The sequence below is a fragment of the Telopea speciosissima genome, chromosome 4 (assembly GCF_018873765.1).
Source record: "Telopea speciosissima isolate NSW1024214 ecotype Mountain lineage chromosome 4, Tspe_v1, whole genome shotgun sequence".
NCBI classification, from domain to species: Eukaryota; Viridiplantae; Streptophyta; class Magnoliopsida; order Proteales; family Proteaceae; genus Telopea; species Telopea speciosissima.
In genome coordinates, this window is record NC_057919.1 from 3743116 (window position 1) to 3770000 (window position 26885).

The 26885-nt window shown below is 39.4% G+C and overlaps 2 protein-coding genes across 3 annotated transcripts in view; one reads left to right on the top strand and one right to left on the bottom strand.

Moving 5' to 3' along the window:
* Nucleotides 1-26885, bottom strand: part of LOC122660348 — an 82186-nt gene that overhangs the window by 7531 nt on the left and 47770 nt on the right. The window contains exons 22-28 of one of the 2 annotated variants that reach the window (XM_043855611.1): nt 22078-22158; nt 21921-21992; nt 15145-15189; nt 14934-15017; nt 14736-14839; nt 12289-12405; nt 252-257 (exon numbers count right to left, since the gene is read on the bottom strand). In XM_043855611.1, coding sequence (XP_043711546.1) covers nt 12291-12405; nt 14736-14839; nt 14934-15017; nt 15145-15189; nt 21921-21992; nt 22078-22158 — 501 coding nt within the window. In that variant the 3' untranslated portion in view covers nt 252-257; nt 12289-12290. Of the gene's footprint in view, nt 1-251; nt 258-11822; nt 12406-14735; nt 14840-14933; nt 15018-15144; nt 15190-21920; nt 21993-22077; nt 22159-26885 lie in introns of those variants that run through there. The other variant, XM_043855610.1, reaches the window with a different exon arrangement.
* LOC122660352 (probable beta-1,4-xylosyltransferase IRX9H) lies at nt 4090-7987 on the top strand. The gene is made up of 3 exons (XM_043855620.1): nt 4090-5283; nt 7324-7573; nt 7743-7987. Exons 1-3 carry the CDS (start codon nt 4481-4483, stop codon nt 7908-7910), a joined length of 1221 nt encoding a protein of 406 aa, XP_043711555.1. The 5' UTR covers nt 4090-4480; the 3' UTR covers nt 7911-7987.

Here is a 26885-nt window from a genome sequence, read left to right on the forward strand (position 1 = left end):
AGCGAATACCAGGAGATCTTAACCGGTGGATAGAGCCTAGGAACTCTCTTCGAATAGAAGAACATCGGCAAGAATAAGACGCCCGAGCAGATGTAGCACGGACACATGAAATTAACGTTAGAGTTTGACCTTTAGCAGAAAAACTCACATCCATGCTCAGAGAGAGAGAGAGAGCTGCGAGTGAGTTCACAGTGCTTGTGTGGATGGAGGAAAGAGATGATTAGATGAAGGTTCGGCTAGAAGTAGGAAAGGCCATTGCTTATTAGTTATTCACGTGCTGCTGATGTGGCAGGACTGGTGCTGTGTATATGGATAATTATCCTAAAGTGTGGCAGTGCGGCAATGCTAGATGGAAATGTCGACACTTGACAGCTGTTGCATCCAATCGTTCATATTAATGAGCTCGGATGCAATCCAGCGGAAAATGACAATAGATTGTAATGGCATATCTGACCATTTGGTGGATGTGATTTTTATCTCTCCAACGTCTGATACATGTGTGAGTTTTTTTCAGAGGGTGTAAAAATACATGTCACCTTAAAAAATAGGGGAAATTTGTTATTAAGAATAATTGGAAAGGATTCTTTCAATGAGTTGCATAGAAGAGTGCATCAATGAGATGTGATCAAACGGACAAAACGACATTTGCGGGTAGTGATGTCATTTCACATAAGAAGAAAAGAGATAGACACATGGGTGCTAACGTACCCTACCCATAGGATCAATGAAACCGTGTGCAGAGAATCTGTCAAAGTGGGATTTTTTATTTGGGAGCTAAAAGGTAAAATTTACGCAGGCCTAATCTAGGCACCCATGTGATTTGTTAACGTTCTTTTTCCGGAAAAAAAAATATGGTTATGTCTTCATCATGTACTCCTATATTCATATTTCAAATTTAAATTCAAACCTACTTAACAATTTTATTAAAAAATTATTTTACTAAAGTATCTTTTGTCTTATTTGGTCCATGAACTCCATGTCAAAAAGTAAGGGACAATTATACACCAAATACTAAGGCTCCGTTTGTTTCAATGTGAAAAATTTTATGCGGCAAATTTTATTTCGTAAATGCAAAATTTTACATGTTGAATGCTTTTCTAATGTTTGTTTCCATAAAAAAACAAACATTGGAACATTTTTCAACATTTGAAGTTTTACATCTATAATTTTTTGAAGTGAAAATTTTCAAGTAAAATTTTACACCAAAACAAAAAGAGCTTAAACAACAACAACAATCTCAGCCTTATCCCAACTTATGAGATCAGTTACATGGATCCAAAAATAAAGTAGATAAAACTGAGGATTAGACAAAATAAGGAAATGAAGAGAGATAAAGAGAGAAAAATGAAATGAAATGAGATGAGAAGTGAAAATTGGGAAATGACAAATGAATGACGCAACAACAAAAGAAAAATGGCATGACATTTGAACCAATTTACCAAAGCCATACACTCTCCACATTCGAATTTCGTCGATGCAAAAAATAGTTCCTAGCTCTCATGGGCTTGGCATTGCATAATGGTTGGAAAACATGTGTTGTTGCAAGTTCATCTTTTAATAGTAAGTGAAAATAAGGGAACAAATTAGGATTCTTGGGTTCCTATTCTATAGATTTTGGGTGTCTTAACTCATTGACTCTGAGAACATAACATGGAAACAATATAAAATGGGAGAATGTTCTCTGTGCCGGGGGTGCAGGCTGCGCCCAGAGACATGGGGGTGGGCGCAATGACCACCCTGCCCCCTAAGTGGCAGACCCATGTGTCTTGGGCGCAGCCTGCACTGCGGCATATTGAAAATGAGCCCATACTTCTAAATGAGTTTTTCCATCCAACATATTGAAAATGCCATACTCAAATTAAGTTTTAGTATTTTTCCTAGGAAAGATGTTCAGATATGGGGAAAAACCATGAATGGAACCTTTTTAGTTAAATGAGTATGACATTTACTTTCCAAAGTTGGAGCTCTATTCTGCCTTGTGGGAAAGCAATATGTCAACAAACCTTTAGCCTGATCTCTTTCATTTGTTGGTATCAAGCGCACAACTAGTTTCCTATTGAGGTCATCCAAGTCACTCAATTAGCACAGCAAGAGTTCTATACCAAGTAAAGAGTCCATCCCCCTCTTCGCACAGCAGTCTAATGGTCCATAAATGGTGGAACCCACCCTCCCGAGGTGTGTATAAAGTGAATTGTGCTGCAGCACTTCCAAGTGATTAGTCCCATGGAGGATTAGGTTACATTATTCAAGACCATACTCGGAATCAACGGGTAGTAGTTTCAGAATTGATTCCCTTTCGTTCAAGCCTCTTTTGAGAAGCTCTTGTCATTTGATCCTGTCTCCTCTAAGCTATTTTTGAGTGTTATCACGGTGGAATCTAATAACCTAGAAGTAGTTCAATCTCAATAACTAGTACACGGACCGCCACCGGTTGAAGTATCTATAGTTTCTGTATTATGTTGGGGTTCCACATGGAAGGTGGAAGTAATAATCCTACATTGGATGTGAGTGGCCTAATGTAGAGACTTATATACTTTGACACATTTCTCTTAATTGCAAACTTTTAAGAATGGTTTCAACCCAAGACCCTAACAAGTAATGTCAGAGTCAACATTATAGTAGAAACGTGCATAAAAAAAAGAAGTCGGAAAAGACATTGGTTACTCTGATATGCATGAAGTTTCATTTTTTTCAAATTCACTCTTGAAGGCCTTGAAGTTGGGTAAAATGGGGTTTGGCCCATAATTAGCGAAAGCAAGAATGACAAAAAAAGGCAACGGATGGTATGGCTATTAAACGGTTGCAAATGGATGGTCAAATAAAATGGTCTAAAAAACAGAGAACGATAAAAATAGAAAACGAATGGTACAAGTTTTAAGCGGTTATATTTGAATAAAAAAATATACTATTCTCATATAAATTGAAGGTTTTTTATTTAAAATATATGTTTCTAATGTTCAAAACAACTGTAACATAAAAAATTAATCCATATATATTCCACAACTCATTGTAAGCGTCAAGGCATGTCATCTAATTTCATTTAAAGTATATCAATTCCCAATTCATACACCATGTCCAAAGTTGAGCAATGTGGCTTGGCTATGGTATTGCTCATTATTGTCAACATAGCCAATACACTCATGGAATGATGCATGCTTAGTTGGAGTGGTGGGTCATCACTTTAGAAACCCTTTTTCAATAGATACATCAGTTTATAACTCAATTTTGGGTTCGGTGTACTAACCTTGAGTTGAAGGTGATATCATGAAAATGTAGTCCATCCAGCCATCTTTATTTCGGTGAAAAAACCAGATCGATCAAAATTCAAGAAAGTAAACCATTGTTCAATAAGTTCAATGCTATAAAAAACGTCAAAAAGCATAAACATGTTTTGTAGGCGTTTAAAACGAAAATATATAAGCCTAGTGTGCCACGATAAAGCAAGGCCGCTAAAAGACCGCCCTCTATTTGAGCGCCTTGCCTGCACGGACAGTTTTTACTACTTAAACGAAAATATGTAAACCTAGTGCGCCACGATAAAGCAAGGCCGTTAAAAGACCACCCTATCTTTGTTTGAGCGCCTTACCTGAACGGACGGTTTTTACCGCTTGCTATGTTTAGGACGCACGGCAGTATGGGCAACTTGGAAATAGAAGATCCGAATCTATCAAACAGCTATTGACAGAGAGGTGTCCAGAGTCCAGAGTGAAGGTTACTGGAACGCTGAGTCACAGACGCGGCGTCGCGCTTGCTTCGAGAATCAAGACCAGGTTGCCGTACCTTTTATTTTATTTTTTCCTGGGGATAGGGCTGCCGTACTTGACTACCTTTCTATTGTAACCCAAAACAGCAATGAAAAATCGATTTTACCCTCGGTTATACTTGTTAGAGGAAAAAAATTCTCTTCGTACTGAGAAGGGTATAAATGGTATTAGGTATCAAGATACCTATAATTAAAAACCATTTTTTTTTGGTAACAAACCATAATTGAATTCCACTGTAGTTTCCATGGTAATCGCCGCCTTTCTATAACAATGCCCGCGTTTTTTAAGATGCAAAAAGGAAGAAAGACGAAGTTGCACAGAGACTGAAGGTAGGCGTTGCCTCTGTTCTTTGAGAGCTCATTCGTCGAAAATCGAATTCCAGAAGCTACGGGCAATTCGATACTGTGCTCTGTCTGTTTCTTATTCACTTATTTTGTTCTTGATTGTTTCATTCATCATCATATTCTAGGTTTTTCCATTTAGTTGTCCAATTTGCTGCATTTTATTTGATTTCCAATGCTCGAGATTCTTGATTTTCGTTTTGTTGTGAAATATTTTGTATAGTGCTGTTAGGATCTCGTCTACGGATCTAAATTTTTCATGATGATATCTCTAGTTGTCTCATCGATAGAAGCTAGAAGCTCTTCGCGGACCATTTGAACTATAAGGTTTTGAAAATGGAATAGGTTTACTCTGTGCTTCAGAACAAAAGAATTATGGCTTCCATTCGACGACCTCTATCCCCTGCTCATCAAAGCCGTTCTTACCAAAACGGAGGCAGTCCATTTGAGGTTCATTCTCCGACTCATAAGCTTCTCTCGGGTTCGAGCTACTCGTCAAATTCGCCATATTTTGGAGCGTTAGCTGTTGGATTTCGCCGATTATTGGCGGAGATTTTCTTGCCGAGATACTCGCGCAAGGGTCACCCGCGATGGAAGCGATTATTGTATCTATTATTGCTGTGTTTTGTTCTAGGTTTCGGGTTAGGGCTCACGTCGTTTGGTGATGTCGATGACATGGGACGACATGACTTAACGTATGTGATCAAGCCATCCACTTTAAATGTGCAACGGGGCCTTGGTGATACTGTTGGGAAGGAGAAGGTCGTGCTGGAGACAGTGAACCAAGGTCTTGAAACCATGTCTGGTGTAGACCCAGTGGATCTTATCCCGCCGAAGCAGTTAATTATCGTAACTCCGACATACAATCGGCCTCTCCAAGCATTCTATCTCAATCGCTTGGGTCAGGCACTAAGACTTGTTCGGCCGCCTCTTCTGTGGATTGTGGTGGAGATGAATTCAGCTTCAACGGAGACTGCAGAGATTCTTAGGAATGCTGGTGTCATGTATAGGCATCTTGTGTGCTCCAAGAATATGACAAACATAGAGGATAGAGGTGTTCACCAAAGAAACAGGGCTATGGAGCACATTGAACACCATCATCTAGATGGGATTGTCTACTTCGCAGATGATGATAACATCTATTCTCTTGAACTGTTTGAAAGCATGAGAGAAATCAGGTATTCTTCTTTTCTTTACCTGGAAAGTCGTCTAAAAGTTTCATTTCTAGTTCTTGTTGGATCTTCAGGCTCAAAATACACAGCTTACATTGTATCTACTGGACTTTTACTGATATTACCTGTTTTATCTGCCCACTCCACCTCCCTTTTTCCAACTCCCCTGACAAGTGGATATAAAACGTTCACCAGTTGAGGAGTTTGATGAGGCAAGGGAATTGAGGTCCTTCCATGGAATTCTAAACCAATGAACAAGTCCAATGTGCGGATAAAAATATAAATTATCCATCTTCTAAGGGGTGCTTCAACTTTTTGGATCAAACACAGCCTTATATGTGTTGTTGTTGTTGTTGTTGTTTTTTGTATCTCTTGTCATTTCCTTCTAAACAAACTTACCCTAACACTATAATATAATAACAAAAATATAGTATTGAACTATCATATATATTTTTATTGGTTAAGTGTTAATACATGAAAATAAACTTAGCATAGTGCGCTTGCTCAAGAATAACCAACTCAAGTCCAAACATCAAACATCACTGTGATTTGATTCCTTCTCAACCAATGACCAATAGTATTCATCAGTGGTCAGGAATCATTTCTGTATACGAAAATGTTGGATCTAATAAAAATGATGCTTTACTTTCTCTGAAGTCCGAACAGAAAAACAAGTAGATAGGGAAGACGGGGCGGCATTTTATTTTAGTTTTGGTCTTGGGCCTTATTTTTGAGACATCATCAAAATACATTTGCAGAATTTTTATGAAATCTTGATTGTCTGAGCCACAAATTGCATGAAAGTCTGCCTGCCCAAAGTTTTAAATTTCATCTTTTGCTTACATGTTACTTCTTGCTTCACATTTTGGATATTATATTGGCCCCTATCCTATTAATTATCTATTCAGCTTTTACCATGTGTATACACATTTCCTTTTCCAACATAATATAGTATTATGTTTGTCCTCTTTCTGTGAGTGAAGGCATCACTAACTTCTCCCAAGAAAAATTGTTCTCCCTGGAGATGAGGTAAAAACAGGGGGAAAAAAGGATGTTCAGTGTAAACATTATATCAATTTTTTTCCTTTTCGTGTTGCATGTAGAAAATGAAACCTGATTCAAGATTTCCCCTATTTTCTAAGTTTATCGTGAGAGCATGACTCACTTTGTTTTAATGGATAGTGTTATTGTTATTATTTTTTAAAAAGTTAAACAGGGTCAGCTAGATAAATTATGTCATTTTTCTGATTTTTTTTTTGTTAGTTAAATAGTAGGATTCTCATAAGCTATTTTTCTAGATATTTCATAGAATTAGTATAGAAGCGGTTGTGTTTTAAGTCCAATCTTATCCATAAAACTAAGATTGCTTATTTAGGTCAAGTAATTTTTTTTTCCTTGGGAAAATATTTTCGTATTCTACATTGAGGATGTGTTCATTTGTCCAGATAACTAAAGAAAAGAAAGGAATAAAGAGGAAAGGAAAATGGCTATGAAAATTAAAGTAAACTTTATTCTCCGTGTTCTTTTGTATAGAAGTATTCACAAAGGCAGGATTTTAGGCTTTTCTGAATGAAGGAATTATTATCTTTTAAACAGTTGTGGGAGGGAGAGACACAAAAGGTGATTTTCCCTTGGAATATGGAGAGGTCTTGTGAATTTAGCTGGACTTCTTTCCAAGCAAAACGACAAGCTTCAAGAAATTCTCGTTTTTGAGCATTTCGTTTCCTTTTTTCCGAATTGACTTTTGCAGAAAATCAGAACCTTCTATATACCCCACATATTCCCCTCTGCAAAAAGTTCCTTTTCTGCTATATAAATCAGGAGGGAAAAAAACCCCTTTCCTTTCCTGCATGGAGCCTACCTCTCTGATGAAGAAAACTTTCAGTCTTTATTTCCATTTTCCCTTAAATGCACAGTGGTTGGTTTGGAGTGTATTACAATTGCTGATAATCTGGAGTTGGAGTTTTAACATTGTGAACCTCGGTGCTTGCGCATACTTATTCCTTTTCTTGTGTGATTCACAACTTTAGTCTTGGTAATGTGCAGACGCTTTGGCACTTGGCCTGTTGCTATGCTTGCTCAGAACAAAAATAAGGCGATATTGGAAGGCCCAGTATGTAATGGGAGTCAAGTAATTGGATGGCACACCAATGAGAAGAGTAAGAGACTGAGAAGGTTTCATGTTGATATGTCTGGATTTGCATTCAACAGCACCATCCTATGGGATCGCAGGAGATGGCACCGGCCCATTTCAGAACCTATAAGGCAGCCAGACATGGTGAAGGAGGGATTTCAAGTATGCACTCCCCCCTCCCCCCAACCCAAAAAAAAATAAAAAAATTACGTTTTTTCCTTGATAAATTATTTGTCCTTTAATGGAAATATCTTCTGTGAACTCTCTTTCACCAGTATTTCTGTTCAGCATGCAATTATATAGACTCTGAGCTGCTTTGTATTCTTCCCAGGAGTCCATGTTCATAGAGCAGGTGGTGGAGGACGAGAGTCAAATGGAAGCCATATCTCTTGGCTGTTCAAGAGTGATGAATTGGCATCTCCATTTGGAATCTCGTAGTCATGTTTATCCCAAGGGTTGGATGCTTCAGAAGAACCTTGATGTTGATGTTCTTAAGTGATGAACTACAACCGTATGAAATACTGACAGGTTTGGTTCGTAAATACCTCAGTATTTTGTATGCATTTCTCTATTTTGCTAAAATCACCCCTGATTTGTCAACATTTGTAATCATCCTATGCAGTCGGGTAGGGTGGGCATGCTTCAGATATTTAGATACTTAGGGCCTACATGAGAACACTTCTGTTTTTGGGCCATGTTTATATTCCAGAAATGATTTTTGTATTTCTGTTACTGGGCCAAATTTTTGGGCAAAAAAACATGTTTGGTAACACATAAAAGTTTCTATTCTTGGGCTAGAAAAGAAACAAAAACACGTTTGTTATGCACAATCATTTCTGTTTCTAGAACTTACATAAAATAAAAAAAATGCTATTGAATACCCAAAAATTTGGTGGAGGAGGAGGTGGAGGTGGCGGTGGCGGTTGCGGTGGTGGAGGTAGTGGTGGCGGTGGTGGAGGTGGAGGTGGAGGTGGAGGTGGTGGCGGTGGTGGTGGAGGTGGAGGTGGAGGTGGATGTGGCAGCGGTGGATGTAGTGGTGGTGGCGGCGGTGAAGGTGGAGGTGGTGTTTTATTTTGAACATGAAATTAGGTAAAGGAATGGTCAAAGGCAATCGCAATGATTGTTTCACCCAGAGCCGGCTATGAAACGGGATCTGTTATTGTCCATGCCCTAGCCAGCAAACTCCGGCTTCAAAGCCCCTTTAGCTTTGCCCATCAAATTAACCATGTCATTAAAGAGCAACTCCTCCCCTATTTCTTCCTTTTATTTTTAGTAATAGAAGCTTCAAATTGGATGTTTTTTTTTTTTTTTTGTCTCGGTTCATTCCTAGGAACAAAAAAATGAATTAGTGTTAATAAACAGAAGTGTTATCATGCGGGCCCTTAGGCTCTATTTGGTTGGTTTTCTATTTCAATTTGAGATTGATTTCTTAAAATAAGTCAACAAATAGATTTTTGGTTAAGAAATTGGAATTGTTTAGTTACATCAATTGATGATGAAATAATAATAATAATAATTTTTATTATTTTTATTTTTACCCTCGTCATAAGCACATGTTCATTGAAGTGTGTTTAGCATGAAATAGTTGAAATGGATTTCTTTTGAAATAAATGAAACAAATCAGCTATTTCAGGATTTTTACTAGAATTGATTTCAATTTCACAGAAATAAGGTGCAAAAATCTATTGAATTCACCCCCTGAAATATTTCTCAAAATCATACCAAAGAGAGCCTAAGTGTCCAGAAATTCAGAGTATTTAACATAAAAAATCTGTTGTCTAATGGAAACTATTGTGGGTTTCTTTTGCTCTGCTTTCCATTGAAACGTTCTAATTAATTGACAGATAATTAGGAGGGGAAAGAAATTTCTTTTTCCCCAGCCTCTGCAAACTGGATTATTTGTGCTTTATTTTTTGTTGGGAAGACCCTATTTTTTCTTGCAAACAGAGGGCCTGTTTATGCTGTTCTTTTCTTCCCTCGCTCATGTGATAGAGAAGACTATGTTCTAATATGTTGCTTGTATTTTATCACAACAGACGACAGTGTCGCATTGAGTATTTCTTAGCCGTCCCATTTCTCTGCGGATGATCAGTACGAAGTTCACTGTCAAGTGTCAACCATCAGCAACCTTGGTATATACAAGCACTGGAAGTCACTTAGCGCTAAGTGGACAGCAGTGATTTCTATTGCCAAAAAATTCATCTGCTTACTATTCTTTTGCAGGAAGCAGATCAACCTTGTAAACTTGATCTTGCCCACGGGAGGCACACATCCAAATTGGACCGTTTCAGTTGTGGAGTGTGTCTTATTTGTATCAGTATCATGTCAGTGGGCTGGCCTTATATCAGAATCATGGAACCCCACTGTAGTATAGGTTTTTAAAATTTTATTCCACGAAATTGCTTGGAGTGTTAAATTTTGTTTCATGAAATTGTTTCAGTGTAGAAGTATTTTTTTGTACTGTGGGAAATTTTCTATACCCCTTGGTTTGGTACCTTTATCGCAGCAATAACCTCAAGGAGACAAGGGCCTCCGGTGATTTGGAATTGATCCCCTTCTGGATGAGCCTGAGTTTGTGCGTGTGATCTTTGTTAAGACGGAGAAAAAGGATCAAGTTTTGGAATACAGTTGATTGAGTTGTTGAGTATTAAAAGTTGATGGGTGGCAATTTCTTGCTGATCTCTCCGACTGACCCACACCTGCCCATACCTGCTTCGTTAGAACTTGGACTGAATCATATTTCTCTCTTAGATTCTGAGTGCTTGGCTTTTCTCAAATACTTAGGGCCTGGCTCTTCATATTTCAGACACGTTTGCTTTGCTGGAATCTGAGGGTCAAAATTTAATAAACAAGACGTTGGCTTATGTTTTAAGTTATTCATTAGATTATTGCCTGAAAGTTTAGTTATAACTTTCAGACAAAAAAATCCCAAAAAATATTAATTACTGATGTTAATTCTCGTTTAAAGGTCACGTTTAGACACCAGTTACTGGTATTAACTTCGATTCTTGTGTTGTTTAAATAATTACGATCCCAAAGAGAGGTAGTTAATTAAAGTATATGACCTTTTTTAATAATCCAAAAAATTCAGCGATTAACTATAGTCTACAGATTCTACCTGTCGACACAAATCTTAGGACGCACAAAAGACACTTTGTTGGTGTCACCTTGATTTTTCTCTCCATCTATGCTTAAGGTCTCCAAGTAAGCTTAATTGTTAGTGAACAACATTGTCTTCTAAACTCTAGAAAAAAATGTATATTACAATTTGCATACGTTTTCTACCCAAAAATAAATAAATAAATAAATAAATAAAATTGTAAACGTCGTCTAACTCCCTCCTCCTAGACCATGTAGGTCCCTATGTACAAATTGTGAGCCACTCTTTCCCGTAGGCAGCGTCTCCCAAAACTTTAGTAGGATTTTCAGTCACGACAACTGTTAGCAAAACCCCGGTTCAATTTAAACACGTTTTCATTTTTTATCGTTTTAAATACGTTTTGCAAACATTTTCGTTTTAAATGCGTTTAAAACACAGTTAACACGTTCCCTCATTTTTTACGATTTTTGAGACCTTGAACTTAATTGACCATATCTCTCTCTCCCGTACTTTGATCGGCTTGATTCTTTCACCGACATAAAAATCATTCGAAAGACTACATTTTTCATGATACCACCTTCAACTCAAGGTCAATGCATGAATACCCAAAATAAAAACATGTATTTCAAATAAAAATTCCTTAATTTATATGAGAATAGTGCTATTTTTTTATTCCATTTTTTGAAATATAAACGTTTAAAATCCATACCATCCGTTCTCATTTTTTACCGTTCTCTATTTTTTGACCGTCCATTTGTAGTTTTTTACCGTTTAAAACCCATACCGTAAGACTCCATTTTCCTTTCCCATTTTTGCCAACTATGGTCATGACTCTCGGATTTCTGGGGAATGGTTTGAATAGACATGTCAAATCTCAACCTCATAGTCATTCATTCTCGCATCTAATGCCATATTCTCCCCAACATTACCATTCTTACAAAGGGAACGATTAATGGGACTGTATTTTAGAGTTGGTGATTGCACCAATTATTTGACTGTCTTATAATCAAAGTTCTTAATTTAAAGCAGAAGTTAAAAGATAATTAGTAATGTGAAGGATCTGAGTTTTCCTTTACCCAGAAGAACGTTCAGTGAGATCCAGCCCATCCCAGGCAGTGTAATAGCCAGCCAATGGGGACGAGGCGAGATGGACATCTGGCTTTTCAAGATCTATACACTTTTATCTGATAAACCCACACATGGCTTTTGTAAACCTCTTCCAATTATGGAAAGAAATGAAAACCCACAAATAATAGCCATATAAATCCTTGTTTCCGTGAGTACCTAAGAATTGGAAGAGGAAAAAGTTTTATGCAACTGAATGCACTTTTCCTTGCCTGACTAAATTATACCAAAATTTACCCAAGTTACAGACCCAACCAATCATATGCTTTATGGATTGTGCAGCAAAAGAAAAATTAAATTCAAAAAAAAAATTAAATAAACAAAAATAGGAAATAACATAATAAAATGAGGCAAAAAGAGAAATGAACAAGAAAAATGAATTACTGGGATACAGCTATTGTACATTCCCAAATGGTAGGCTACTCGAGCAACCTCTTCGACAAGAATTCCATCCCAAAGGATCAGCTCAAACCCATCTCCGACCTGTCTCAGCTGCCATTCTTGGGGAATCAGCTATTTCGTGTTTCATCAATTCTACGCCCGTTTATACTTCTGGCAATGGTAACCGTGTGAATAGGGCTGACCATCCCTTCATAATCCATAATATCTTATAAAGTACTGCTTGCCCAATTCTCAAGTCATTGACTACAGGTATCACGTCAACGTTGCACCATGAACTGAAGAACTTGTGTCTGAAGCATGCAAAGATGGAAGATAGGATCTTTGCATATGTGGTTCATTAGCAAGACCCAAAACCACCAGCGTTGACCTGCTTTAATGCAATTGAGTCAGCAAATAAATTTACCAATTGGGCAAAAACTCCTATCCACAGAAGTTATAAGACATTATCACATAGTCGTTTTTTTTTTGGAGGGGGGGGAGGGGATCCAAAAGGAAGTTCAGTTTCCATTCCTGAGATTATTGAGAAACAAAAATTAGCTTTTTTCCCTTTCTTTTTTATTAGGCATAGGTTGATCCAGTTGATTCCAATTCTCTTCTTTCGGGCTTGGTCAAAGAATTTGTTGAAGAAAATTTCTTATGAATCCTCTTCTCCTTAACTCTTTCTTTCATGACTATTTTTTCTGGATTCTAAAACTCAATGTATTTTTTTGTGTGTGCATGTGTTGGGGGGGGGAGCTAGCTGGGATGGGAAGGAATGCCGGTGGTTCAGACGCATGCGTCAAGCTCCAGATCAAATGTCGGTGGGTTGGATGCCGCTGATCTATGTACCAGAATTACTGTAGGTGGTATATTACAAAATTTGCATCAGAAAATTACACTTAGCAAGGTTGATTGGATCATAGCAAGATCTTTTTCTCATAGCCTAACAAGAGTTTTACTTACTAGGGTAAAGGCCCACACTTCCCAACCTATACAAGGTTCAAGGTGATACCAACGCTTCCATCTGAAATAAGACGGACAAATCCACAGGGTTTTAACATAGGCAGACAGTGTATTATGATGCTGCAGGCGGTAACAATAGGTTTCCACTATGCTAATGTGGCTGATAAAGAGCATTCAAATATAGGACCCTTCAGACTAACTACATGTATGTACAGTTAACTTCTCAAGGTCAACTACATCTACATGGCCGAACTTGTATTGCTATGCTGCTCCATGAATGCTGGCACTTGAATATTTTTTTACCATATAAAAAGTCCTTAAAAGGGGCCCTCTCTGCCATATGACAGAAAGGCTACGGGGCTGAATTCACAAGGACAAAAGTTGGTAATTCTGGCCAGTCAAAAGGCTTACATGTGTCAAAATCATTCAAATACAGCAATTTTTGTGACAGCAGACCTTTTTTCCCTCTTTTTTGACAAGTTCAAAGTTCCTGTTTTGTAAGTCAAGATTTGATATTGATATTAAAAAAAGAATAAGAGGCCTCTAGTATAGAAGGGCAAAAAAGTACATGAGATTATATGTATATGTAAACATTACTTATCATAACAAAGAATACATCTTCCTCCTAATGTCAGCAGAACATCAATCCTCTAATATTGTATATGTAAACATTACTTATCATAAAAAAAAAAAAAAGAGTAAACATGATAAATTTCCAATTGAAAACTGGGATCCCATTGTAAGAACTCAACTGCGTTATTTATCAGAGATAATAGGAAATATCATGATCCAGTCTAATTGACTAATATTTGATTGGAACAAACTGAGATTGAGATCAATATTAATAAAAAAGAATTGACTGAATATAATAGACAAACCAAATTTAACACCAAGTACCTTTTTAACTAATTTCCTGGAAAATTATTTTTTCCAATGAAATTTTACCTGGAGTACTCAATTTGTGACACATTGGTGAACTGATGGAACAGCTTTTGGAAGTCATAAAACAAGAATGCATTGACCCAAGGTTTCCAACTAACCCATCTTGTGAGCTTTATCATTTGAATACACATCCTATGAGTTCCGGACCACCCAAATGTAAGCTCTAGTTCATGTTAAGGTCCAAGCCAGTCTGAAATCATGACTGCCATTCCCATGGTGACCCAACAACTGAATGAACCAGTTGCATCACTTGCAAGTGTAAGCCCCATGTATGTTTAAACTTTAAACACAATACTGATTTTAGTACAACATACTAGAGAGGGATTTCATCAAAAACAAAAAACATACTAGAGAGGGATTCAGAATTCTTCTTTAACCAAAAGAATGGCCTGACCTGAGGTTTCCAAATAAGCCTTCTTATGAGCTTTACCCAAACATATGCTTTAGATGATGTTAAGATTCTAAGCCAATCTGAAACCATGACTGCCATTTTGACGGCAGCCAAACAACTGAATGAACCATTTGTATGTGTACATCACACATATGTTTAAACACAATACCAATTTGGGTACCATATACTTGTAAGGGGTTCAAGATTCACTTCTCTTTATTAAATGGATTTTAAAGAAAGATAAGACTCTTCAGAAAACATAGTTTGGTATCAGATTGTATCCAAGACAAACACTTCAACCAGTATACCGTAGGATATCAAGTGGACAAATACCGCTGCAGAGACCAACAAAACTCCAAAAATTATGGGTTAGATTGGTGTTCCTCATCATGGGGTATCAGATGGATACAAGAAAATGATACCTTGGTAATGAAGTTCTTATGCTAGGCTGGCTGGCATGAGCAGCAAGTGGACCTCTGAGGTTTGCATGTTTGTTTAGTGCACTCTCAAGCTGTGGAGGGGGCAACTGCAAGAAATGAACCATACAAGGCATCAATAAACTAAAAAGTCAAATAAAGGCCATTGGATGCTGAAGTATTTACAGCATAGACCATACAAACCTGCAATAGAACAGGGAAAGAATGAGGTTGTGTCTGAGATACGCATTTCAAGAACCCTACCCACAACTTTGGCATCTTCCATATCTGTAAGAAAAGAGTTCATCAAAGTTACCAAACAACCATCAGAAAAGAATTGCCGATACCAGAAACCTGCAGAGGAGCATAAAAAGATATAGCAGAATTGCCCAAAAATCTACTAAAGCAAGCATACCTGTTTACTCACAAGTTTGGAGAGTATCTCCATGACAAAATCAACCTGAAAAATAACAGTTAAAGCATGTTAAACTATCCTAGGTCAACAATGGTCCATTCATCATCCAGAAGCTGTCATGCATAACACAAACATGTATAGCGATAGTGGAGTACTTGTTTTTAATCAATATAGAGTTGCATTTATTAACATATTAAAAAATATATATACGGGGCACATCCTCAACCCAGCCACTGAAACCCCAACCCCTCGCACTCCACGAGGCAGGGAAAAAAAAAGAATTGAACTTTCCAGCATAAAAGCAGGTAGCTCCTCCCATTCCCGTCTGAAATAAACTTCAAGTCAACCCCAGCAAGTTTGGACATCTGATGCCCACCATGTTTGAACTCTATCCACATAAGTTAGAACATCAGAAGTTCAAATATATTACTGCTTCATGGTCTACCAACAGAATACTACCTCATTATACACCTTATAGGCTCATACACATGTGACTGACAAGCATAGTTCTGAAACTCGCCGAGATCTCGGAAAACTTGAGAATCTCGACCTGGTCGAGACGAGTTCTCTTACGAGACCCAAATCTGCATGGTTTCGGTAAACTCGACCAAAATTTCGGTGGAATCTTGAAAATCTCGAAAATCTCGGATATCTCAACCTGCTTGAGAAAAAACTACTCTTGTTTCTTCTCCAACACTATGATGTGGCATTCATATGTCATGCAGACAGAAGACAATGAAAGTCGGTTCCATCGGACCATGAGTGGATTTGATCCTGCATGTCATAGTTCATATCAATAGACAGTCACAGACTCACACTATTGTATCGGTGGGACATGGAAGACTACAGTGTCATTGATATATGTATTATTCACTGTACTTGTGGGTGTCTATTTAATATGCATTGTTCACTCATCACTGTACCTTGTAGTTTTTACTTTAAGTCCTTAACTATTTCTTAAATAATTATTCAATATTATGCGTCTTCATCCATTATTGCATAATTTACTTGTTTTATTTTCCCATTATGTTTCATAGCACTCAAACAATATGTATAGGCAAATATTACATAAGGATTAAACGTTTACTGCCAACCAAGGGTGCAAATCCAAAGCACAAAATTAGGTATTTTTTACAACTTGAAGAGTTACATATGTTTATTAAGCCTAAAACAAGCTTCTCTTAAAATTTCAGAGCTAACTATGGCCATTTGCCCACTGAAACAAAAAAAAAAAAAAGCACCTGGTCGAGACGAGTTTTTTAACCTTGCTGACAAGCTTGTCCCTAAGTTGCCCTCCAGTTCCCAATATCTTTTCATTAGCCTTTTATATCCCTATTGCTCAGTGAGACCAATACCAATTGACAATCCTACCATGGTAATGTGATTTATAAGGGTGTAACATGGGCCAGGCCATGCCAACCCGAATTTGATCAAGCCCACACTAATTTTACATGGCTGGGATTAGGAAGGGGTGGGCAGGTTTCAGGCTAGGGTTGAGGCCCTGGGCTTGGCCAAACCCGACCCAGCCAGATTTGTATACAAATGCACTTACACATACCTATGTATATTTAATACATGTTTTATATAATAGTACACTAACCTTTTTATTTGGGGGGGGGGGGGGAGGAGCGTGAAACTTAGTACCATTGATTGGTAAATTACAAAAAAGTCTCAATTTAATGAATAGTGTGTGAACATGTATCAAATTCAAAGACTGTTTATTGAAATTCAGGCTCAGCCCAACCAAGCTCGGACTATTTTTTCACAAATAGGGTTCCTTAGGCCAGGTTAGGGCTGCACCAAGCCTGGACAGTGGTTAGGTTGGGATTTCTGAGTCCAAGATTGGGCGGGGCCAGTTATGTTTGGGATAAGTAGCCAGCTGGGCAAGGCTGAGAACCTCCCAACCCAGCTAGGCCAGGTTGAATAGAAACTTGCATTTGCTCAGAGACTAGGCTGACACTCAACCAAACCCAAAATTTTAATTCAGAGGCACATTCCAGTTACCCCCTCCTGACTGAAGATGTGGATCACCTCTTTTTTGTTTGCCCATTCTCCCTCTCTTTGGAAAGGATTGCTGGCCATTTGCTGGCCTCAATGAAGGAAAATTCTTCCCTTCAATAGATGGAATTGAGTGGATGTCCTTCGGTGATAAATCTGGCTGTGACACTGTTGGAAAACTGGATGGACCGCAACCTCAGAAGATGGGACTGCCGATTCGAGAACTCTCCAGAAGATTTGGGATCTGATCCACTTCGATCTTAGAAGCAAGCTGTCCGGAGCCCCCTTCTCGTTGTATTGACCCCCAAGGAACAGGCTTATTGTTGCATCATGGGGCCTTCCATTTACTTTGTATGATGCTCCCTCCTCCTAGTTGAACTGAGCAACCACTTGGGGCTGTTTCTCATCTACTTTCACCGCTGCTTCTGATCCCCTTTTCTCAGAGGAAAACTTCATTTTATACATTCAGCTTTTGCTTTGGCTATTTCCAGTAATACTGTCATCAATGGGTGCTGCATGGGTTTTTATCTTTTATCGGTCAGGATGGAAAAAGGAAGTGGGCCTTATGAAGGGGGAGGGCTAAAATCCTATTGAGAACGGTTCCCTTTGCGGGATGAAGTTACCTTGGATGGAAAATAATGCAAGATTACTTGGAGAAAAGGAAGAAGAACTCAACCTTATCCCAACTAAATGGGGTCGGCTACATGGATCCTTGCAAGACACAATAGGGAAAAATTGAAGTCCACACAAAAGGGCAATGAAAGTAAGAAGAATGAAGAATAAAATGAAGAAATGAAAGAAAAGTGAGAAATGGGAAATAAGAGTAAGAAAAGAGGTACAGCCCAGAAAGTCAGGAAAATCTCAGATAAATGGGGTCAACAACATGGATCCTTGCCCTCCAATAGGCACTAGCCGATGTTATACTTGGCACAAAAGTGTGCATATGGCGATTGTAATTTTGTAGTCTAATGCAGTTGTAAAGGGACCACAGGGATGGTTTTGTAAAGGGTTCTGGTGTGGATTGTTGGAGTCTGTCTAGCATCCTGTATATCTTCATACAGGCTGCCTCTTTCAACAAAATTAATCCAAATATTCTCTCCCCCCTACCCCTAAAAAAAAAAAATCGTAAATGACCACAGTTCCAAAATTTTACAGCTCACACCATAGAACAAAAGCCTATATATGCCTCAACTCATCTCATTAAAAGCTAATGCAGAAAAGGGCCAAGTAACAACCTCCGGCGGACTCTCTTCAGGAACCGTTGGTCCTAACCAATTTCAACATCCCTGCTCTCTGATAACGCCAGCGATAGGTCCACTCCAACGATTGTTGTCCCCTCTGCCGCCTGCCGCCTGCCGCCCTCCACCTTGCTCTCCTTCTACTTGCTACCACCTACCTGAATCCTCCGGCGCAGCACAGGTTCCCCCTTCCTCACTCAGCTTTCCTCCTGCAGCTTCAGAGCTGAGCTCACTCTGCCCCCCCTCATCTCCTTTGCCTTTCGGAATGGGGCCCCCTTCTTACGTAAACCAAATCCCCATCCTCTTATGGACCACCCTACCCCACCGATCCATCAATTAACGTTGGGGTGGTTCACTTAAAATCGAACCCACCCCGCCCACCAAACCCAAAACCTCGTGGAGTCAGTTCAGCTCTTAAACCGCTCCCCTCTCACCCACCAAGTTTATTCCCCTTTATGCCGTCCCACCCTTCAACAACACCCGACCCAGCACTCCTATAACCCGTCTTCCTTGCCCGCCTCCATCCATTCCCTGCCTCCCCCAAAGACTCCCCTGCTTCACTCGCCCCCTTCTCCCCACCTTGCCTCCTCTCTCTCCAGGCCTTGTCTCCCCCTGAACCTGGCGTTCTCGCCCCACCTATCTCTACCGCCCTATTCCAACCCCCAATTCAGGAGGACTGAAGACATCGCTCCAAAAAACAAGATAGGCCACGTCAGGCGCACATTAGTCCCAGCCCCTAGGGGCTTTTGATGCACACTCCTTACTGTTCCAGATGAACCAAGGCGTCATCTAGAACACTCAAGGACTAAACTATGTACCGAGAATCTTCATGCTACATTCTGTTTCCTTGTTGAAACCAGAGTGAAAGAGGAAAATGCCCCAAGTATTGCATCTAGGATTGCCTAGAGCTGGTCTTTCTCCTCCAACTACTCTCACCACTCCAACGGCCACATCTAGTGTCTATGGGACCCCTCCAAAATCCAAAATTCGATGTTGTTTTCTTCTTCCCAGCTTCTCCAAGCCAAGATGTCAGATGTCCAAGGGAACTCCAACTTCCTTTTCACCACTATTTACGCCTCTTAACTCTGCCCCTAAGAGATCTTCCCTTTGGGCAGACCTCAATCTCATTGCTTTGCAGGTGGGAATCCCTTCCCTAGGCCTTGGCTAGTGACTTTGATGTCGTTTGCTTTCGTCATGGGAGGTGACCAGCCTGATGATACCTCTATGGATCCAGTCAATGATTGCCTTGATGACATTGGCATGAACAATTTGAGATGGACAGATCTAAAATTCACTTGGACTACAAGAAGTGGTGATTCCAGAATCACTTGTAAGCTCGATAGGGAATGAAGTTTGGCTCTCCTCCTTCCCCTCCTCACATGCTATCTTTGTTGCTCCAAGCATATCTAATCACAGCCCCATCACTGTCCATGTTCGTCCCTACATCCCATTTGGGCCGAAACCATTCAAATTCTTTAATATGTGGACCTCTCATGCTGACTTTTTCAGCAGTGTTCAAGAGGCCTGAGACAAAACGGTTTAAGCTCACTCTGCCCCCCTCATCTCCTTTGCCTTGAAGCACAAGAATGTAAAGAGTGCTCTTAAGTCTTGGAACTCCTCTACTTTTGAGAACATCTCTAGCTCGGTTTCAGAATGTAGGTCAAAGTTATCTGCTATCCAACTCAGAGTGCCATCTGATATTCATAACGACTCCTTGGCAAAAGAAGAAAAATCCGTCTGCAAAGACCTGGAATCTTTAGTGTCCCAAGAGGAGAGCTTTTTAAAGCAGAAATCTAGAGTCAAGTGGCTGGAGCTAGCTGACTCCAACTCTGGATAGTTTCATAGGTCCATGAAAGCTAGAAGTAATGCAACTCCATCACCATGCTTCTGCCTAGTGAGAGTTTTCCTCTTTCAAAAGTGGAAGAAATCAAGAGCAAGGCAGTTGACTACATTATGAAGATTTTCAGGCCCTCTGCCTCCGCCTCCCCTGAAGCTATTCCTGATGGTTTGCTAAACTTATTCCTCCCCAGCTCCCTCCAAGGCATAGTTGTCAAGGCGCCACCTTGGTGTTCGAGCGGATTTCTTGGGGTCTAAGCGACTGTTGCCTTATTGCAAGGCACTGAGTTAATTTTTTATTTCATTTATTATGCTTTCTATTGGCCTTATTCCATATTTAAGGTTTTGGAACCCAGAGTTGCATTACCCTCCCTTTTCAACTGTCAAAGAGAAATCCCCCTACAACTCTCCTTCCGTCTGTCAACACAACTAAATTCTCCCTCTCTCAGACTAAACCCTCCCTTGCTTCCTGTCACTTAACTCAGCTAAATTCTCCCACACACACTCTCTCCCTCTCTTTGAATCCACCATACCCCCTCTCTCCCTCTCTCTCTCACTTCCTCTCTGATGGAACTCACCAAAATTCTCTCTGTCTCTCCCTCTTGATCCTTTACCCCACTATGTTTCTCCCTTTTCCTTCCAATCATCTCTCTCAATTCTTAAAGACACCCATCAAATCAAACTTAAAAAAGGTGCATACCCAATGCACGGGGCTCACGCCGCTGCGGGGTCTAGGGAGGATCATAATGTACGCAACCTTACCCCTGCTTTGCGGAGAGGCTGTTTCCAGAGATTCGAACCCATGACCACTTGGTCACAATGGAGAACTTTACCGTTGCACCAAGGTCCATCCTCACCCATCAAATCAAACTTTATGACCATAAAATCCGTCCTCTCCCATTATCTTTAACTAATGACTAACTAAATTTCTGCATCAGTTTTCTTTCTTTTCTTTTTACTTGTGAAGTTAACATTCAGATACATAGTTATCTAATATAATCCCTTATGACCATTCACACATGTTCTTGGACTTTGGTTTCAAGAATTATTAGCAGGCATATTAGATCCAAACACTTTTTGGAGTCTTGAGAACATTCCCAGAATGGTACATGTTCCTGGGACAGGAACAGCATATTTGGATCTAAAAAGGCCCTACATATAATAAATAGACTACTGAATAGGTAATCCGGAGTCACAAGAGCATGTAACAGTAAAACCCATGGTTGTTTGCAAAACCAATGGTCCATTAGTCCCTCATTAATGAGCTTTTCTAAATTTCCTTTCTTATTCTCCACAGAATCTTCAAATTTTCCCACACTAATATCATCAAATAGACAGCATGCGGCATGGAACTCCAGTCAAGTGTCACCAATAAAGTTAGGGACTAAGTGATAGAACCTAGCTAGTCATTAATAGGCAATTAAAATAGCTTTCCCAGTTTCTCAACAATGATCATATTTACATATTCAAGTTATCCAGATATTAAGGAAAGAATCTTACAATCTTCCTCACGTGAGTTGATTAAAAGATCAAGTTCATCCTACATCTCAATGACATCTTATGAAGATAACCAATACACAAAACAACTGTAAATGACATACTTACACAAGCCAATCCATGAAAGCAGCAACACACTGAATAGTCAGCAGAGGCATCTGACATTGAAACCAAACTAAAAAGTAACTAATGGAAAACTGAAATTACCAGAGTAGGAAAAGCATCAATGGCTTGAATTACTGTTCTCATGAACAGTAGGGGTAGAGGAGTTTGATCAACCTGTAACTTGAAATGGTTAGAGAGAGCGAGCTAGCATTTATGATGCACACTAATTTAAATTTGCATCTGGATGATGTTTACATACCAGCATGTTTAAGGCCTTTGCCAAGACTTGCTGTGTAAAAACTGTGCGTTGCTCAAAACAAGCTGAGCAGGCATCCGTTATCTGGAACCACATTAAATGGATGCTTTTAGTATAATAAACAATATCTATCCAAACACACACACACACACACACACACACACACACATACAAATTCATGAAACATTGAAATCTATGGTATGGCTTTGGTATTAAGAAACTAACACCAACAACTCGGAAGAAACGTTGAAATTTACGCTACCCATTAGTCAGCCTCAAAATGGCGTGTTAGGATTTTGTTTATACTGGTTAGGGAGGAAGAGCTGGCTAGCAAAAGGGAGGGAATGCTTTGGTTTGATGGAATAAGAGATCCAGGCACCCACTATTGAAAGAAAAAGTGGGGGCTTCTCCATATTCCTTTATTGGGTCTTATCATACCCATAATCCCCTCCCTAATATTTCTAGAAGCCCATATCATTTAATCAGATTGAAGAACCAGTGAATGACATGTCTACCCAAATTCATTCTCTCTGAATTGGAAGGATCCTTCGATTTCTTGGCCAACATTTAGCTACCACTAATGTAGTCCTAGAATAGGAGATAATCCTACTAGGACCTAGGTAAAATCAGGTTCTGGTCGAGTCTGCTGTTTGGGGCAGTTTTGGGGTTGTTTAGGGCAAATTTAGAGTTTAGGCTAGGGTTAGGGGTGAATATGATATATGGTAATGATCAGCAGGTCTAGGGGATTATTTTGTTATAAAAATATTGGGATTTGGATGAGTTTAAAATTCCTGCAGAATTAGGGTTAGGGTTTGGGTGTTAGGTTTCAGGTTCTAGGGTGAAACTTAGGGTTTTGGATGGGAGTTTGAAGTTGGGTTTTGGGTCGAGTGTAGCTAGCAGTAGGAGGCTGGTTCAATCCGATTTTGGGAGGATTCTGCTGGTTAAGGTGGGCTGAACAGAATGTAGATTGATTTAAGGGTTTTGGGTTTTATGGGGAATGAAGGGTATTAGCGTTTAGATGATTAAAACAGAAATTAAAGGGGGATCGAATGGGGAAGGAGAAGGAATGGAAAACAGAATTTAAATTCAAACTTACCACAGGATTCCACCGGCAGCAGCTTGTACAATGAAGGATGAAACCACCTTCAGTGAGAGAACCTCCCAGCCGTCATGGCGTAGAGTCACAGGAATCCACCTGTCCTTCTTCCTTGATAGATCCACAAGGCAACACTCCAAGGAGCAACAGCAGCAGCAATCGGCAGCCAGCAAAGTCTTTTTTTTCAAAATTTCAATTGTGGGGGAGCCTCCACGATTTTATTTATTTATAATAAGGCCTTAGGCCAATTCCTAATACAATCTAACTACCTCCTCACTTAAAATCGTGGAAGGAACCTAATTAAAACAAAGTCACTAATTTAAAACCCTGGAAAGACTTAATTACCCCTATTAACTTAAATTAAAAGATTCTAACTTAAAACTACTGATTTAAAAGAAGATTCCTTACTAGCCAATAGGATTTAAGAACCTATTAGCCAATAGGAGCACTTCACTTAAATCAGACCAACTGAACAATTTGGATGCAACCAATTTAAGCCCTAAATTCAGGACTTCTTCTTCCTACTTGGAGCTGCATCAAGCACCCCTTTCGAAATAGAATAGGACAGGGGCAAGCAAAAAAGAGATGATCAATATGAAGAAGGGCCATCGGCAGCCCCTGCCAAGCCCAGCCCAGACCCAGTCAACCACCCCACGAGGTACCAGTTTAGGCCCAGGCCTTATCAGCCCCTGGCTAAGCCTGCGGCCTAGCCCAACCAGCCAGGCCCAGATCTAGCATGGTCTGGCCAGGCCTAGCCTGCATGTAGCTTTTAGTTTCTGTTTTTTTTTTTTTTCAATTATCTAGGTAGTTAGTTGACTTTTCCTATTCCTACGTAGAGTTAATGAGAATGTTTTAAGTTCCTAGGTGCCTTTTAAATTTCCTAGTTAGAAGTTTGAAAGTTGTAGTTTGTTTACTTAATGTTTTATTATTATTGGGTTTATTTCTAGGTGCGGGGAAGCCCAAAAGTCCTTTTGTACTCTCAATGTAACTAGAGGTTTTAAAATCCACATTTTTTCTATAAATGCAAAACGTAGGGAGGGTTCTCATAACCTCCAGAATTTTCGAAAAAAACTAAAAGAAAAGACTTCTTCCCATGTGAGAAACAAGAGTTGTAAGACTCAGAAACCCAAGTGGGACTCCTGTGGATTGGCCTAGGTGGACCCTACGGCTGGTAGACTAGTGGGACTCCAGCTCTACAATCTAGCTATCCATTTTATACCTACTTATTCTCAACCAGATTTCGATCTTGGCGTGCCAGCTTTTTTAGGTTTGCACCACAATATCTTCCATAGGATTCCAACAAAGACAATAGGAGGGGAGACAACAATCTGGCGGTAGATGGGGAAGGATTGCGTTGGGACTTGGGAGGCAGTTGGAGAGGGCCCGCCAAACCATACAACTATTACAGGGGATATGGTGTTTGAACCGGACAAGGTTGCGCCAAGAAGTCATGGGCCCCCGAGAACGAATGAAATCCCAAGCTGCTTTGGAGCTGAAGAGGCCTGAAGAGGATAGCACCCTCATGTAGTCCTAGATTAATAGAGGACCAACTAGGAGCCAATCAATCAGGATCTGTTATGAATAGGTGAATCGGCTAGGTCAAAATAGGGTTTTTTGGTGAAATTAGGGTTAGGGTTTATGTATGGATTATGTGAAGTTAAGGTAGGAGAGTCTATCAGTGAAGGTCCTGAGATGTTTTGATGGAGTTAGGTATGTAAACTTGAATGGGAAGCAAGGTTAGGGTTTCGGGTTTTTGAAAAGAGGAAAAGATGGATTTTTAGGGTTTATGATGGTCATATGAGGAACCAGCTTGGATCGAGTTTTCCTCATGGTGCGAGGAGAGTTCAATCCAAAAAAGGAGGGATTTTGCTGTCTGGTTTGGTCTGGGCAGAAATTAGGTATTGGGAAAAGTAAAAAACAAAAGGGGGGAATCTAGGTTTTGGATGTATGGAAGGTTAGAAGAAGAAGGGTAGGGGTTGGGGATGATTAAAACTTACCATATTTGCAGAATTTCCTCGACAGCAACTTGTTTGAGTGAGACTGATGTAAATAAGTCACTTAGGGCTTATTTTAGTGGAAATAAGCTTTGGCTTGGGTTATGTATGTGTTGGGCTTTTGATTCCATGGGTAATTGGCCAATTTAATGGGCCTAAAATATGGGTAGAAAGTAGAAAAACGGGATTTACTTCCTTAGTTTAGTTAGAGTCCTATTTTGAGTCTGTTTTCTTTATTATTTCACTTAGTCAATTTTGGTTACCTTATTAGTTAAGGATAGGATTAGGCCTTTCCTTTTTAGTGTCTAAGTGTATTTTTGAGTCTTCTATATAAGTTTGCAAGGGAGGTCAACATTGAACTCGAATTTGATTAATGAAATATTGGCTTTAGCCTTTGTTAAAAATCTTGAGATAGGTTGGGTGAGATGCCCAGGGTGAGCTAAGATAGCCATCCCCTTCCCCCATCCCCTTCCATCGGTTCTTGATTCCAAATCCTAATTGAGTTTTAAGAGTGCTACAAGCTGCTGGGATTTATTTCAACTGATTGTCACATCGATTTCTTGAAGATATTACATCAAGATCATTGCTACTTCAACAGGTTATAAATTTGTGGTTTTTTTTTATTTGTTACTTCAACCAAGGAAATTGTTCCCTTATTTGACTTTCCATTGCTCTCTTGTTTCCCTTATTTTGACTTCCCATTGTTCTCCTGGTTCCCTCAATTTTTTTGTTTCCATTGCTCTCTTTCTTGTTCTTTGGAGACATTATATACGAATCAATATCAAAATATCCCCACTTCCAAGTCTGACGAGCCGGAAAACTTTCTATCTCTATATTCTCTTTTTTATCCTGCCTAGCATTAGACCTATTCTGGTTCTAGTCTTACATTAGAGATTCCTGAATAAAAATCCAATCATGAACTAGAACTTGAATGTAGAGCTTCAAAAGAACCACCCGTGCTTCACACCGCAAGGTCTCAATTGGATCAAACACCAATCCCACCAACGAACCACCCGGGCTTCCCACCGCAAGGTGTAAATCAGATCAAACACCGATCCCACAACCTTAATCAAACACAAGACAAAAATCTTCAATGGAGAAGAAGAGCATCAAAAGCTTTTCATTAATATCAAAATTCGTGTCCAATACTTTGCCCCCTTACAACCTTATATAAAAGACTCAAAATTAGACTCCTACACTAAAAAGGAAAGGCCTAGCCCAATCCTTGACCTATTAGGTAACTTAAAATGACTAAGAAACTAAAATAGATTCAAAACAAAGTCCTAATCCAGCGCCACTAAACACTTAAAAGAAAGCTACTAAAATCACTTAAATTGAACCATTGGTTGAACCGGTTAAATTTATGAACAAAAACACCAAAATTAAACTTAGTATGGAACAAAAACAGAAGGTCGTGCTTAGCGTGTTGGTCGAGTGCTCACTTGCTGAACGCTTGGTCCCGGGTTCAAGTCGTGGAAACAGCCTCTCTGGAAACAGGGGTAAGACTGCGTACATTTGACCCTCCTCAGACCCTACTAAACGTGGGGCCTTGTGCACTGGGTACGGCCTTTTTTTTATGGAACTAAAACAACTAATCCTGTATGCAACCTAATTACCATATTTTAGGCCCATAAAAGTGGCCTATTGCATAGAAAACCCATGGGATCAAAGGCCCAACATGTATAGAACCCAACCCTAGACTTATTCCTAAGCAAAGAAGC